The 16,652-nt window shown below is 48.0% G+C and overlaps 1 protein-coding gene across 1 annotated transcript in view; it reads right to left on the bottom strand.

Annotated features, from left to right (window-relative positions):
• Positions 1-16,652, bottom strand: part of ACAP1 (ArfGAP with coiled-coil, ankyrin repeat and PH domains 1) — a 160,365-nt gene that overhangs the window by 42,859 nt on the left and 100,854 nt on the right. The window contains exons 12-14 of the mRNA XM_066593962.1: positions 7,411-7,511; positions 431-536; positions 176-357 (exon numbers count right to left, since the gene is read on the bottom strand). Coding sequence (XP_066450059.1) covers positions 176-357; positions 431-536; positions 7,411-7,511 — 389 coding nt within the window. The remainder of the gene's footprint in view (positions 1-175; positions 358-430; positions 537-7,410; positions 7,512-16,652) is intronic.

The raw sequence follows: 16,652 nt of genomic DNA on the forward strand, positions 1-16,652 counted from the left end.
GGGTCTGTGCCCAGCGTGCCTCTTCAGACATGCCATTAATGCTAGGACTCCATCTTTAAATACTACAAGGATGGGGTGTAGCCTATAGTGGCATCCAGTCCCGCACCCACCATGTACTGGGCACAACTATGGTGCCTTTCAAGGTGGTGGAGATTTCTTCCCAGATGTAATTTACCTGTGAATCCCGCTGCACTCGATGCACACGGTGACCCCGAGGTTAATACTCGCCCACTCGGGCTCCGCCGCACGGCAGTCGCAGCACGCGGCGTTCCCAGTAACTCTCAGCATGGCGTCTTGGGCACATGGTGCAGTGGCCTTCTGCTGCGCTGGAAACTCTGCTGGAGATCGGGCCGAGCGCTGGGGAAAGCAAGACGTGTGAGTATGTGGCAGACCTGAGGGGGCCGTTTCTTCAGAACGGAGTGAGACTCACAAGGCTCTCCCTGCGGTTCTCGCTGTAGGCCGTAGTGATGCTCCTCTGGACTGCACTGACCCACAACTCCAAGACACGTTCCGACTCCGCCTGGAGCATGCAGGACCTGCAAGACAAGGACCATGACTGTACCTCGTGCCATGGGGCTATCGCCATCACGGCACACTACCCCAGGCAATGCACTTGGCTTATGCCCATTGATTTTATACAGAAGCCGTCCAAGCGCCTGCTACAGCAATGTAATCTATAGGACCGCTCCCTGTGCTACAAGAAGCTCCACCCACTGTGCAGCAGGTCCCACGCCAAGGTATCCTGCAGCCAATGCACTGCTGTACAGAGTAGCGGGTCCCCCCTGCGGGACTACGCAGGTTATACAGGCCAGGAAGGTAAAATACTAGAGGTCCCTGTAGGACGAGCGGCAGGTACTTGGCAGCGGTCCTTCACGAGGCTGATGGAATATTGCTCCCCGCAGGCTCTCCGCTCTTAATATGCAGGTTTGATGGCTCAATATAAACATCTTGGTGAAATGTGTGGAGAATACTATCACAACCGAAGCGGCGGTGACGTAAGAGTCCGCGGGTGAGTCCCGCCATTACGGGACAGTCCACATAATAAACAAGCCGAGGCGTTAAAAGTTTTCCTAGGCAAAAACTATTGCTGAGCCACTCAGGGCCCCCTGGCGATGCGCTGCCTCTCCGGCTCGCTGTTAGTGCCGTACAGTGGGGCGTTCTCCACCGACACCCGGCTCAGGCGCCAACGTGTAATAGCCGTGTCCCTTCCCAATCATTTCACTGGAAGTGAAGTCCCTTCTGCTGCTGTTCCCTATGATGGCGTCCCGCCCCGTTGACAGACAGCAGGCTGGATGACCAGCGCTTCTCCAGGGATCTCCCAGCGATTCACTATGACCATCCTCGGCACGGAAGAGCCTGGAAATCCCTTCAAATCAGCAACATTAGCAAATGTGAGACCACTAGGCCCACAAACATGGGGGTCCACATCTACTGCGAATAGAGAAGCAAGCACCTTCTAAGGCATTCCATTCAGTTGGGACCCCGGGGAGGATCACCACAGAGGCGCCTTCCGCCAGCCATCTTGGGCTTTAGGACATTTTTGTCTACTATACTTCTGCATTTACGGATTACCTCCAATGACGCCTTATCTCCTACCCATCAGAAGGCGATGGCCTTGCAAGCCAGGAGAATGATGAGGAGGCATGGAGTACGCCAGAACACATACAGCTGGGGTCTGCACCACTGAATATATATGCACACCATATGCCGAAAATAGAGGGGGGCAGCACCAGATATGGGGGGGGTAACAGAGGTATCACTACTGTAAGGGGGGCACGGAGAGGCACTAATATACAAGAGAGATGGAAAGGGGAGACACACAGCAGCAATCATCTGTCGTCAGACCCTGGTTGCTGTATGTGGCCCCACTAGAGATAATGGGGGTCTCTGTGGTCTTGGACCCTGAATGCTGTATGTGACCCTAGTAGAGATATAATGGTGGTCTCGGACCCTGACTGCTGTATGTGACCCCACTAGAGATATAATGGTGGTCTCGGACCCTGACTGCTGTATGTGACCCCACTAGAGATATAATGGTGGTCTCGGACCCTGAATGCTGTATGTGACCCCACTAGAGATATAATGGTGGTCTCGGACCCTGACTGCTGTATGTGACCCCACTAGAGATATAATGGTGGTCTCGGACCCTGACTGCTGTATGTGACCCCACTAGAGATATAATCGTGGTCTCGGACCCTGGCTGCTGTATGTGACCCCACTAGAGATATAATGGTGGTCTCGGACCCTGGCTGCTGTATGTGACCCCATTAGAGATATAATGGTGGTCTCAGACCCTGACTGCTGTATGTGACCCCAGTAGAGATATAATGGTGGTCTCGGACCCTGACTGCTGTATGTGACCCCACTAGAGATATAATGGTGGTCTCTGATCCTGAATGCTGTATGTGACCCCAGTAGAGATATAATGGTGGTCTCGGACCCTGACTGCTGTATGTGACCCCACTAGAGATATAATGGTGGTCTCTGATCCTGAACGCTGTATGTGACCCCAGTAGAGATATAATGGTGGTCTCGGACCCTGAATGCTGTATGTGACCCCACTAGTGATATAATGGTGGTCTCGCACCCTGACTGCTGTATGTGACCCCACTAGAGATATAATGGTGGTCTCGGACCCTGAATGCTGTATGTGACCCTAGTAGAGATCTAATGGTGGTTTCGGACCTTGACTGCTGTATGTGACCCCACTAGACATATAATGGTGGTCTGAGTGATCCCAGACCCTGCCTGCTGTATTTGACCCTAGTTGAGATATAATGGTGGTCTCATTGATCTTGGACCCTTCCTGCTGTATGTGACCCCAGTAGAGATATAATGGTGGTCTCGGACCCTGACTGCTGTATGTGACCCCAGTAGAGATATAATGGTGGTCTCGGACCCTGACTGCTGTATGTGACCCTAGTAGAGATATAATGGTGGTGTCGGACCCTGACTGCTGTATGTGACCCCAGTAGAGATATAATGGTGGTCTCGGACCCAGACTGCTGTATGTGACCCCACTAGAGATATAATGGTGGTCTCAGACCCTGACTGCTGTATGTGACCCCGCTAGAGATATAATGATGGTCTCAGACCCTGACTGCTGTATGTGACCCCAGTAGAAATATAATGGTGGTCTCGGTGGTCTCAGACCCTGACTGCTGTATGTGACCCCACTAGAGATATAATGGTGGTCTCGGACCATGACTGCTGTATGTGACCCCACTAGAGATATAATGGTGGTCTCAGTGATCCCAGACCCTGCCTGCTGTATTTGACCCTAGTTGAAATATAATGGTGGTCTCGTTGATCTTGGACCCTTCCTGCTGTATGTGACTTCAGTAGAGATATAATGGTGGTCTTGGTGGTCTCCGACCCCGACTGCTGTTTGTGACCCCAGTAGAGATATGATGGTGGTCCCATTGTTCTCGGACACTGACTGCTGTATGTGACCCCACTAGAGCTATAATGGTGGTCTCGGACCCTGACTGCTGTATGTGACCCCACTAGAGATATAATGGTGGTCTCGGACCCTGACTGCTGTATGTGACTCCAGTAGAGATATAATGGTGGTCTCGGACCCTGACTGCTGTCTGTGACCCTAGTAGAGATATAATGGTGGTCTCGAACCCTGACTGCTGTATGTGACCCCAGTAAAGATATAATGGTGGTCTCAGACACTGACTGCAGTATGTGACCCCACTAGAGATATAATGGTGGTCTCGGACCCTGACTGCTGTATGTGACCCCACTAGAGATATAATGGTGGTCTCGGACCCTGACTGCTGTATGTGACCCCAGTAGAGATATAATGGTGGTCTCTGATCCTGAATGCTGTATGTGACCCCAGTAGAGATATAATGGTGGTCTCGGACCCTGGCTGCTGTATGTGACCCCACTAGAGATATAATGGTGGTCTCGGACCCTGGCTGCTGTATGTGACCCCACTAGAGATATAATGGTGGTCTCGGACCCTGACTGCTGTATTTGACCCCACTAGAGATATAATGGTGGTCTCGGACCCTGACTGCTGTATGTGACCATAGTAGAGATATAATGGTGGTCTCGGACCCTGGCTGCTGTATGTGACCCCACTAGAGATATAATGGTGGTCTCAGACCCTGACTGCTGTATGTGACCCCACTAGAGATATAATGGTGGTCTCGGACCCTGACTGCTGTATGTGACCCCACTAGAGATATAATGGTGGTCTCGGACCCTGACTGCTGTATGTGACCCCACAAGAGATATAATGGTGGTCTCGGACCCTGACTGCTGTATGTGACCATAGTAGAGATATAATGGTGGTCTCGGACCCTGAATGCTGTATGTGACCCCACTAGAGATATAATGGTGGTCTCGGACCCTGGCTGCTGTATGTGACCCCACTAGAGATATAATGGTGGTCTCGGACCCTGGCTGCTGTATGTGACCCCACTAGAGATATAATGGTGGTCTCGGACCCTGACTGCTGTATGTGACCCCACTAGAGATATAATGGTGGTCTCGGACCCTGACTGCTGTATGTGACCCTAGTAGAGATATAATGGTGGTCTCAGACCCTGACTGCTGTATGTGACCCCACTAGAGATATAATGGTGGTCTCGGACCCTGACTGCTGTATGTGACCCTAGCAGAGATATAATAGTGGTCTCGGACCCTGGCTGCTGTGTGTGACCCCACTAGAGATATATTGGTGGTCTCGGACCCTGACTGCTGTATGTGACCCCACTAGAGATATAATGGTGGTCTCGGACCCTGACTGCTGTATGTGACCCCATTAGAGATATAATGGTGGTCTCGGACCCTGACTGCTGTATGTGACCCTAGTAGAGATATAATGGTGGTCTCGGACCCTGACTGCTGTATGTGACCCCAGTAGAGATATAATGGTGGTCTCAGACCCTGACTGCTGTATGTGACCCCACTAGAGATATAATGGTGGTCTTGGTGGTCTCGGACCCTGACTGCTGTATGTGACCCTAGTAGAGATATAATGGTGGTCTCGGACCCTGGCTGCTGTATGTGACCCCACTAGAGATATAATGGTGGTCTTGGTGGTCTCGGACCCTGACTGCTGTATGTGACCCCAGTAGAGATATAATGGTGGTCTCGGACCCTGACTGCTGTATGTGACCCTAGTAGAGATATAATGGTGGTCTCGGACCCTGACTGCTGTATGTGACCCCAGTAGAGATATAATGGTGGTCTCAGACCCTGACTGCTGTATGTGACCCTAGTAGAGATATAATGGTGGTCTCGGACCCTGACTGCTGTATGTGACCCTAGTAGAGATATAATGGTGGTCTCAGACCCTGACTGCTGTATGTGACCCCACTAGAGATATAATGGTGGTCTCGGACCCTGACTGCTGTATGTGACCCTAGTAGAGATATAATAGTGGTCTCGGACCCTGGCTGCTGTGTGTGACCCCACTAGAGATATATTGGTGGTCTCGGACCCTGACTGCTGTATGTGACCCTAGTAGAGATATAATGGTGGTCTTGGACCCTGACTGCTGTATGTGACCCCATTAGAGATATAATGGTGGTCTCGGACCCTGACTGCTGTATGTGACCCTAGTAGAGATATAATGGTGGTCTCGGACCCTGACTGCTGTATGTGACCCCAGTAGAGATATAATGGTGGTCTCAGACCCTGACTACTGTATGTGACCCTAGTAGAGATATAATGGTGGTCTCGGACCCTGGCTGCTGTATGTGACCCCACTAGAGATATAATGGTGGTCTCGGACCCTGACTGCTGTATGTGACCCCATTAGAGATATAATGGTGGTCTCGGACCCTGACTGCTGTATGTGACCCTAGTAGAGATATAATGGTGGTCTCGGACCCTGACTGCTGTATGTGACCCCAGTAGAGATATAATGGTGGTCTCAGACCCTGACTGCTGTATGTGACCCTAGTAGAGATATAATGGTGGTCTCGGACCCTGACTGCTGTATGTGACCCCAGTAGAGATATAATGGTGGTCTCGGACCCTGACTGCTGTATGTGACCCTAGTAGAGATATAATGGTGGTCTTGGACCCTGACTGCTGTATGTGACCCCACTAGAGATATAATGGTGGTCTCGGACCCTGGCTACTGTATTGTGGGGTGACTACCATTTTACTAGAATCCCCTTCCGATGATATAGTAACAAGCATCTTAGGCTCAGTCACACAGAGACAGACAGTCAGTGTAGAAAGTCTTCCTGGACTCTGCTTTAGGGCTCAGTCACACGGGCGTTTGTAACGGGCGTTTTTTCCACACGTCAAAAAATTTGCACTAGATAGAACCAATGCTTTTCAATGGCAGCAGTCACATGTGCAGATGTTACATGCGGAAAAACGCCTGCGGGGAAAATAATAGGACACCGATTCGCAGAAGGCATGTAACTGCAACAAACCGGTGTCCTGTGTATGTGAAACCCCTGGATGCGACAGATCACCTTGCACTCAATGGGGCCGGTGGCAGCAGCACATATAGTGAAGATCGTGATCCTCTGCCACAGCTGTGCCAGAGGAGAATGATGTTCTCTCGTTAAATTCATTGGAGCCGGCAATACAGCTGGCTCCATTAAAAGCAATGGGCTGCCGGCCAGTGCTGCAGTAATTTTCGGGGAAGGGCTTAAAATATTAACCTTTCCCTGAAAATCAATGTAAAAAAACCAATGTATACTCCCCTCTCAGCCGCGTCCAGCCGGTTCGTCTCCTGCACTGCAGGCACTGGGACTATGGGACTCCCCGCTGAGATGAAGAAATCCTCTGCTGTCACAGCTGTGGCAGAGGATCACGATGTTCTCTGTATGTCAATGGGGGCGCCGCAGCTGTGGCAGAGGATCACGATGTTCTCTGTATGTCAATGGGGCCGCCGCAGCTGTGGCAGAGGATCACGATGTTCTCTGTATGTCAATGGGGCCGCCGCAGCTGTGGCAGAGGATCACGATGTTCTCTGTATGTCAATGGGGGCGCCGCAGCTGTGGCAGAGGATCACGATGTTCTCTGTATGTCAATGGGGGCGCCGCAGCTGTGGCAGAGGATCACGATGTTCTCTGTATGTCAATGGGGGCGCCGCAGCTGTGGCAGAGGATCACGATGTTCTCTGTATGTCAATGGGGGCGCCGCAGCTGTGGCAGAGGATCACGATGTTCTCTGTATGTCAATGGGGCCGCCGCAGCTGCCGCCGACCCCATTGTCTGAGGGTGAAGCTCCTGGAAGTGACACATCCAAGGAATTCCCTGCTGCAGCTGTCACAGCCGCACAGGGGAGAGCAGGCAGCGCTCTTTTTATGTTTTTTTCCCGCCGTGACGCCCGCTTCGGTCACGCACATTTTTGCACGCATAACTGAAGCGTAAGTGATTCGCGTGACTGAGGCCTTAATCTGCTTCTAGAAACTTCTTTACTCACTTTGATGGGGAAACGACTTCAAAGCAAAATCTTCTGTCAGCATCAGGACACAACTTTACAGCACAGAGCCGAAGATCGACGATCACTACCGTGAGAACGTTCTGGAAGATATATCATGTAAGCCATCAGGATAACAATAGAAGAGCCAATAAGGAACAAGTGTTGTGATGAGCGCTGCCGAGGTTAACAGCCAGGCCAGCTGCTGACAACCAACCTGTCTATCATGTCACAACCCCACCCCCTGATGATGACATCACTGATATGAGAGCCCCGCCCCCATGATGTAATCACTGGTATAAGGAGAGGTAGTCACAAAGCCCCGCCCCATGATGTAATCACTGGTATAAGGAGAGGTAGTCACAAAGCCCCGCCCCCATGATGTAATCACTGGTATAAGGAGAGGTAGTCACAAAGCCCAGCCCCCATGATGTAAATCACTGGTATAAGGAGAGGTAGTCACAAAGCCCCGCCCCCATGATGTAATCACTGGTATAATGATTACGCCTTGTGTGGCGCAGAGTGTAAACTCTCGCTTACGACCTGAAGGTTGCAAGTTCAAACCCTGAATGGTTCAGGTAGCCGGCTTAAGGTCAACTCAGCCTTCTATCCTTCTGAGGTGGGTACAATGAGTACCCAGCTTGATGGGGGTAATAAATAAAAAATTACCTGAAAGTGCTGTATAATATATTGGCGCTATACAAAAAACAAGATTTATTTATTTTTATAATGAGAGGTAGTCATATCCCCGCCCCTTGACGATGTAATCACGGGTATAATGAGATTTAGTCAGACCCCCACTCCCAATGATGTTATCACTGGTATAATGAGAGGTAGTCACAGAGCCCCACCCCCTGATGATGTAATCACTGGTATAATGAGAGGTAGTCACATCCCCGCCCCTTGACGATGTAATCACTGGTATAATGAGATTTAGTCAGACCCCCACCCCCTGATGATGTAATCACTGGTATAATGAGAGGTAGTCACAACCTCGCCCCCTGATGATGACATCACTGATATAACGAGATTTAGTCAGACCCCTGCTCCCGATGATGTAATCACTGGTATAATGAGAGGTAGTTACAGAGCCCCACCCCCTGATGATGTAATCACTTGTATAATGAGAGGTAGTCACAACCCCGTCCCCCATGAAGTAATCACTGGTATAAGAAGAGGTAGTCACAGAGCCCCACCCCTGATGATATAATCACTTGTATAATGAGAGGTAGTCACAACCTCGCCCCCTTCTGATGACATCACTGATATAACGAGATTTAGTCAGAGCCCCGCCCCCGATTATCATTAATCAGTGGTATAATGAGAGGCAGTCACAGAGCCCCACCCCCTGATGATGACATCACCACTATGGAGGTTTGCTCTCGCATGGTAAAGCATGAATCCACGATCCGTAGGGAATATAAAGATTTACCGCTTTCTACGCACTTTAAGGACGAGGACCATGTGATATACCAGATGCAATTCTGTGTCATAGATGACGTTCCTGCATCCCCAGAGAGTCGCTGCTAGAAGGTAGGCGCTATACTGGAATATCACTTTATGCCCTATATGTAGCCGCTGCCTTAGTAACCCTTAGACGGGAGTATTTGATGCCCTTGGTATATATGTGTTGGTAACAGATTCTGGGGCACAGGCTTTATCCGCCCCGGCATCTGGATACTTTTGTGTATTTTGCTTTTTTCCTTCTCTTTTAATTTATATAACTAACATTTTGAGCGTTCTCCGTACCGCCGGGGTCTTTTACTATACATTTAGTGAGGACTGTCTTTAAAAGTTGTATAGTTATATTTAATCTTGGGGCGTCGGCTTGGGGTTGTAGATACCATTATATCAGTGATGTCATCATCAGGGGGCGGGGCTGAAACTACCTCTCATTATATCAGTGATGTCATCATCAGGGGGCAGGGCTGAAAAAACCTTTCATTATATCAGTGATGTCATCATCAGGGGGCAGGGCTGAAACTACCTTTCATTATATCAGTGATGTTATCATCAGGGGGCGGGGCTGAAACTACCTCTCATTATATCAGTGATGTCATCACCAGGGGGCGGGGCTGAAACTACCTCTCATTATATCAGTGATGTCATCATCAGGGGGCGGGGCTGAAACTACCTCTCATTATATCAGTGATGTCATCATCAGGGGGCAGGGCTGAAACTACCTTTCATTATATCAGTGATATCATCATCGGGGGCGGGGCTGAAACTACCTCTCATTATATCAGTGATGTCATCATCAGGGGGCGGGGCTGAAACTACCTCTCATTATATCAGTGATGTCATCATCAGGGGGTGGGGCTGAAACTAACTCTCATTATATCAGTGATGTCATCATCAGGGGGCGGGGCTGAAACTACCTCTCATTATATCAGTGATGTCATCATCAGGGGGCGGGGCTGAAACTACCTGTCATTATATCAGTGATGTCATCATCAGGGGGCAGGGCTGAAACTACCTTTCATTATATCAGTGATGTCTTCATCAGGGGGCCGGGCTGAAACTACCTCTCATTATATCAGTGATGTCATCATCAGGGGGCAGGGCTGAAACTACCTTTCATTATATCAGTGATGTCATCATCAGGGGGTGGGGCTCTGTGACTACCTCTCATTATACCAGTGATTACATCATCAGGGGGAAAGGTTGTAGATCCCATATTTTGGTCTCCCCCTTTATGGCTTACTTCTATCTAGATTATGATTCCCTTTCTACGACACAGTGGCGCGTTTATTACTGTACAGTGGGTTTTTACCCTTTAATGTGGCGTTATTGCTTTTTATGATCAACTTATGGCATTTTTGCAGCTATTGGCAGAGTTTATGCCATGTATGAGTACCCTTGCAATACTGCGCAAGCGCTAACTTTTTTTCGGCCTCACTTTATCCACTAACACGGACTTGTTGCGGTGTGGATGCTGGGCGCATGCGTGCTGCTCATCTGTGTGGCCTGTCTGTTAAAGGCTTGGGCGGTCTGCCGCTTTCAGGCACTCGCACCAGCATGATGCGTCCTCTCGCGCCTGCTCAGCTGATCTATAGTGACGCCGGGATGGGAGCTTACATACACGCTGGATGCCTGGAGCGAGTTAGCCTAACTACATATGGCCCATTTTATGTACATATCGTCTGTATGCTTTTATGTATGTTTGTATTAGGGGAGTTACCGGAATTTGGTGGATGTGTCTTTGAAGTATCTTTAGTAGAGATAAGCGAGCACACTGGTCCGAGCATTGGGGTACTCGAGAGGCTCGTTACTCAAGATGAACACCACGCGGTACTCGAGTCAATTCCATTTCCTTCCCTGCATGTTTAGCGCCATTTTCTAGCCAATAGACATGCGGGGAAGGCATTACCACTTCCTGCTGTGACGTGCCAGCCCTATCCCACCCCACAGTAGGGAGTGGTTGAGCCGATCAGGTGACCGCCGAGTACTTAAAGCGGTCCCGCTCGCAGCTCGCAGCTCGCCTCAGACACACACTGGGAGAGTATAGGGAAAGTGCTGCTGCTGCTATAGGGAAAGTGTTAGTGTAGGATCCTGTGTACAAGAACCCCAACGGTCCTTCTTAGGGCTACCTCTGACCATGTGCATTACTGTTTTGGCTGGCTGGGAGCAGTAGTGCACCAGTTTTTTTTTTCATCTCAGGCTATGCAGGCTATTATAGCTATAGCGTTCTAAGTCTGCAGTCTGTAATACAGAGTATAGAGAAAGTGCTGCTGAGATAGGGACAGTGGTAGTGTAGTATCCTGCCTACAAGAACCCCAACGGTCCTTCTTAGGGCTACATCTCACCGTGTGGATTTTACTGGGTGGCTGCTGGGAGTTGTAGTGCTTCAGTATTACCCAGATAGGCCTGTTTGCAGCCTTCCGTATAATTTTTTTCTGGCTGCAGTTTGCGTTGCCACTGTGCAGAGCGTCTCACAATACCCTTTCCTTGGTGGGGCTGAGATAGCCGCAGTTACCAGCACTATCCACTGGCTTTAGAGTCTTCTCCCACTCCACACAGCCTCTATAATCTACAAGTCTCTGTGAGCAGTAAATTACCCCTCGGTATCAGCGCAAGACAGCGGTCACAGCATAGAGCCTCCGCTATCTACAAGTCTCTGTGTGCGGTGAATTAAGCCACAGTTGTCAGCGCTGTACAGTGGGGTCATTTATTTGGCCCCTGCTCTATTCGTAATACACCATGTTGAGGGGTAGGGCTAGAGGACGCGGACGTCCAAGTGAGGGTGTGGGCACAGGCCGAGTTCCTGGTTGTGGGGGAATCACAGTCGGCTGCTGCGGGATTAGGAGAGAGACAAGTTTCTGGGGTCCCCAGATTCATATCCCAATTTATGGGTCCACGTGGTAGACTTTTATTACAAACAGAGCAGTGTGAGCAGGTCCTGTCGTGGATGGCAGAAAGTGCATCCAGCAATGTATCGACCACCCAGTCTTCTACGCCGTCCACTGCTGCAACTCTGAATCCTCTGGCTGCTGCTTCTCCTTCCTCCCAGCCTCCTCACTCCATGAAAATGACACATTCTGAGGAGCAGGCAGACTCCCAGGAACTGTTCTCGGGTCCCTGCCTTGGGAAAAATGGTTCCTCTCTCACCGGAGGAGTTTGTCGTGACCGATGCCCAACCTTTGGAAAGTTCCCGGGGTCCGGGGGATGAGGCTGGGGACTTCCGGCAACTATCTCAAGAGCTTTCAGTGGGTGAGGAGGATGATGACGATGAGACACAGTTGTCGGTAGTAGTAAGGGCAGTAAGTCTGAGGGAGGAATTGACTGCCGTGCGACGTGCCCACACAGTGGAATTCTACGCTGCACATGTTGGCCAGGCTCTGTGAGCAGCGTAGAGCAATAGTGGAATACCAGCTGCAACATGGGCAGCGTAGTGGGAGTCAGCCTTCCCAATTCTTTACCGAGGTCCTCTGCCAGGTCCTCGGAAACTTTGAGGAGTCTACCCAGATGGTGAGCGGCGATGCTGCAATCAATAGCATTACCATCCCGCTGCTATGCCTGATGAGAAGTTCGCTGCAAGGCATAATGGCCGACGCTTTGTGGTTGGAACGGGAGACGGGGGAAGACAGTATGTCGCTTGATAGCCAGACCACCCTCATGTCTATATCTCAGCGCGTTTTGGAGGAGGGGGAGGAGCAGGAGCAGGAGGAGGGGGAAGATACAGCTGGGCACACTGCAGAGGGTACCTATGCTGCTTGCCTCTCATCTGTTCAGCGTGTATGGGCTGTGGAGGAGGAGGATCCTGAAAATCATCTTCCTAGTGAGGACAGCCATGTCTTGCGTACTGAGACCCTGGCACACATGGCTGACTTCATGTTAGGCTGCCTTTCTCGTGACCCTCGCGTTAGAAGCATTCTGGCCAACACGGATTACTGGTTGTACACCCTTCTCGACCCACGGTACAAGAAGAACCTTTCCACTCTCATTCCCGAAGAGGAAAGGGGTACGAGAGTGATGCAATACCACAGGGCCCTGGTGGACAAAGTGATGCTAAACTTCCCATCTGACAGCGCTAGTGGCAGAAGGCGCAGTTCCGAGGGCCAAGTAGCAGGGGAGGCAAGGAAATCAGGCAGCATGTTCAGCGCAGGCAGGAGAACACTCTTTAAGGCCCTTGACTGCTTTATGGCTCCCCAGCAAGACTGCGTCACCACTCCCCAGTCAAGGCTGAGTCGGAGGGAGTACTGTAAAAAGATGGTGAGGGAGTACGTAGCCGATTGCACGACCGTCCTCCGTGATGCCTCTGCTCCGTACAACTATTGGGTGTCAAAGCTGGACACGTGGCCTGAACTTGCGCTGTATGCCCTGGAGGTGCTTGCTTGCCCTGCCACTAGCGTCTTATCAGAGAGGGTGTTTAGTGCAGCTGGGGGAATCATCACGGATAAGCGTACCCGCCTGTCAACTGCCAGTGCCAACAGGCTTACACTCATCAAGATGAACAAAGCCTGGATTTCCCCAGACTTCTCTTCTCCACCGGCGGAGAGCAGTGGAACCTAAATATTCTTTTTGCTGCAACCACAGATAAAAGCACTCTTCTCTATCACCGGAAAAACGGGGCATTTAGCTTTGGCAATCTGTCTCTGATATTAGTCCTCCTCCTGCTACTCCTCCTCCAAAAACAACATATCATCGCGCTGAACTGCCAATTTTTCTGCAGCCCAAAAGGCTCATCTAACAATGTTTTTCCAATTTTTCAACGTTTCAAAAGTATTGATACTTTAACATGAACCAATTGTTTGAACAGGGCTGCCTCCAGGCTGTGTTACAAATTAAGCAACAGTGAGCTGTATCTTTAAAAAAAATATTTATGGGTTTCACCTGCCCTCTCGGTTAAGCAATTTTGCAGGTGTACATATATACTCTTGGTACACTAATTTTTCTGGCCCTCGCCTAAAGTCATGGTACACCAATTTTCAGGGGTTTGCCTATACTCTTCTATATATATATAAAATTGAATGTATGCGTGTCTGTCTGTCTGTCTGTTTGTCCTTTATGCATTACTACACCATTCATCCGATCGCCATGAAACTTTGGGAAGTTGTTGAGTACACTCCTGGGAAGATTACTGGCATAGTACAACTATCCTACGATAAATGGCGCGCGTGCATGCGTCGTCGACAGTTACGACCCCCCCACGTAGATCGTTCGATATCCATCATTGCCACTAATTCTCTCACTTCCTGATGTCGTAGAAACAGGAAATTTGGCACGAACATTGATTATGTCATAAATAGGAAAAGCTAATTGGTCCCAACTCGATTATTCAATTCTAGCGCAAAAGAATTAGCGTCCAAATTTTACGTACGGAATCTAATTTTCTCGCTTCCCAATGTCATAGAAACTTGAAATTTGGCACGAGCATTGATTATGTTATAAATAGGAAAAGCTAATGGGTCCCAACTCTATTATTCAATTCTATGCGCAAAAGAATTAGCGTCCTAATTTTACGTACGGAATGTAATTTCTTCACTTTCCGATGTCATAGAAACATAAAATTTGGCACAGGCATTGATTATGTCATAAATAAGAAAAGCTAATGGGCCCCAACTCGATTATTCAATTCTATGCGCAAAAGAATTAGCGTCCAAATTTTACGTACGGAATCTAATTTTCTCGCTTCCCAATGTCATAGAAACTTGAAATTTGGCACGAGCATTGATTATGTTATAAATAGGAAAAGCTAATGGGTCCCAACTCGATTATTCAATTCTATGCGCAAAAGAATTAGCGTCCTAATTTTACGTACGGAATGTAATTTCTTCACTTTCCGATGTCGTAGAAACATAAAATTTGGCACGAGCATTGATTATGTCATAAATAGGAAAAGCTAATGGGCCCCAACTCGATTATTCAATTCTATGCGCAAAAGAATTAGCGTCCACATTTTACGTGCGGAATCTAATTTTCTCGCTTCCCAATGTCATAGAAACTTGAAATTTGGCACAAGCATTGATTATGTCATAAATAAGAAAAGCTAATGGGTCCCAACTCGATTATTCAATTCTATGCGCAAAAGAATTAGCGTCCTAATTTTACGTACGGAATGTAATTTTCTCACATAGAAACTTGAAATTTGGCACAAGCATTGATTATGTCATAAATAAGAAAAGCTAATGGGTCCCAACTCGATTATTCAATTCTATGCGCAAAAGAATTAGCGTCCTAATTTTACGTACGGAATGTAATTTTCTCACATAGAAACTTGAAATTTGGCACGAGCATTGATTATGTTATAAATAGGAAAAGCTAATGGGTCCCAACTCGATTATTCAATTCTATGCGCAAAAGAATTAGCGTCCTAATTTTACGTACGGAATGTAATTTCTTCACTTTCCGATGTCGTAGAAACATAAAATTTGGCACGAGCATTGATTATGTCATAAATAGGAAAAGCTAATGGGCCCCAACTCGATTATTCAATTCTATGCGCAAAAGAATTAGCGTCCACATTTTACATGCGGAATCTAATTTTCTCGCTTCCCAATGTCATAGAAACTTGAAATTTGGCACAAGCATTGATTATGTCATAAATAAGAAAAGCTAATGGGTCCCAACTCGATTATTCAATTCTATGCGCAAAAGAATTAGCGTCCTAATTTTACATACGGAATGTAATTTTCTCACATAGAAACTTGAAATTTGGCACGGGCATTGAATATGTCATAAATAGGAAAATTAATGGGTCCCAACTCGATTATTCAATTCTATGTGCAAAAGAATTAGCATCCAAATTTTACGTACGGAATGTAATTTACTCACATAGAAACTTTAAATTTGGCACGGGCATTGAATATGTCATAAATAGGAAAAGTTAATGGGAAGTTGCTGAGTACACTCCTGGGAAGATTACTGGCATAGTACAACTATCCTGTGAGCATCGCCGACAGTTATGCCCCCCAGACAAAGATCGTTTGATTTCCATCTCAAGCACAAAAGCAAAAGGCATTACGAGCAACAGAAGGCGTGTTCAACTACAAGATGATGCATCCGTCGAACGTATCACTAAACCATTGCTGGATATTGGGAATGCTGAGGTAACATAAAAGCTGTGCTGTGATTGGTTGTTATATATTATACTGCTGAGGTAACATGAAAGCTGCGCTGTGATTGGTTGTTATATATTATACTGAGGTAACATGAAAGCTGTGCTGTGATTGGTTGTTATATATTATACTGAGGTAACATGAAAGCTGTGCTGTGATTGGTTGTTATATATTATACTGAGGTAACATAAAAGCTGTGCTGTGATTGGTTGTTATATATTATACCGCTGAGGTAACATGAAAGCTGTGCTGTGATTGGTTGTTATATATTATACCGCTGAGGTAACATGAAAGCTGCGCTGTGATTGGTTGTTATATATTATACTGCTGAGGTAACATGAAAGCTGCGCTGTGATTGGTTGTTATATATTATACCACTGAGGTAACGTGAAAGCGGTGCTGTGATTGGTTGTTATATATTATACTGCTGAGGTAACATGAAAGCTGTGCTGTGATTGGTTGTTATATATTATACTGAGGTAACATGAAAGCTGCACTGTTATTGGTTGCTATATATTATACCGCTGGGGTAAAATCAATGCTGCACTGTGATTCGTTGCTATTTTTTATATTGCTGAGGCAGAATAAAAGTTGCACTGCGATTGGTTGTTATTTCTCTTACTGCTGACGTAACATGAAAGCTGTGCTGTGATTGGTTGTTATATATTATACTGAGGTAACATGAAA

Source organism: Eleutherodactylus coqui, chromosome 2 (assembly GCF_035609145.1).
Source record: "Eleutherodactylus coqui strain aEleCoq1 chromosome 2, aEleCoq1.hap1, whole genome shotgun sequence".
Classification (NCBI taxonomy): domain Eukaryota; kingdom Metazoa; phylum Chordata; class Amphibia; order Anura; family Eleutherodactylidae; genus Eleutherodactylus; species Eleutherodactylus coqui.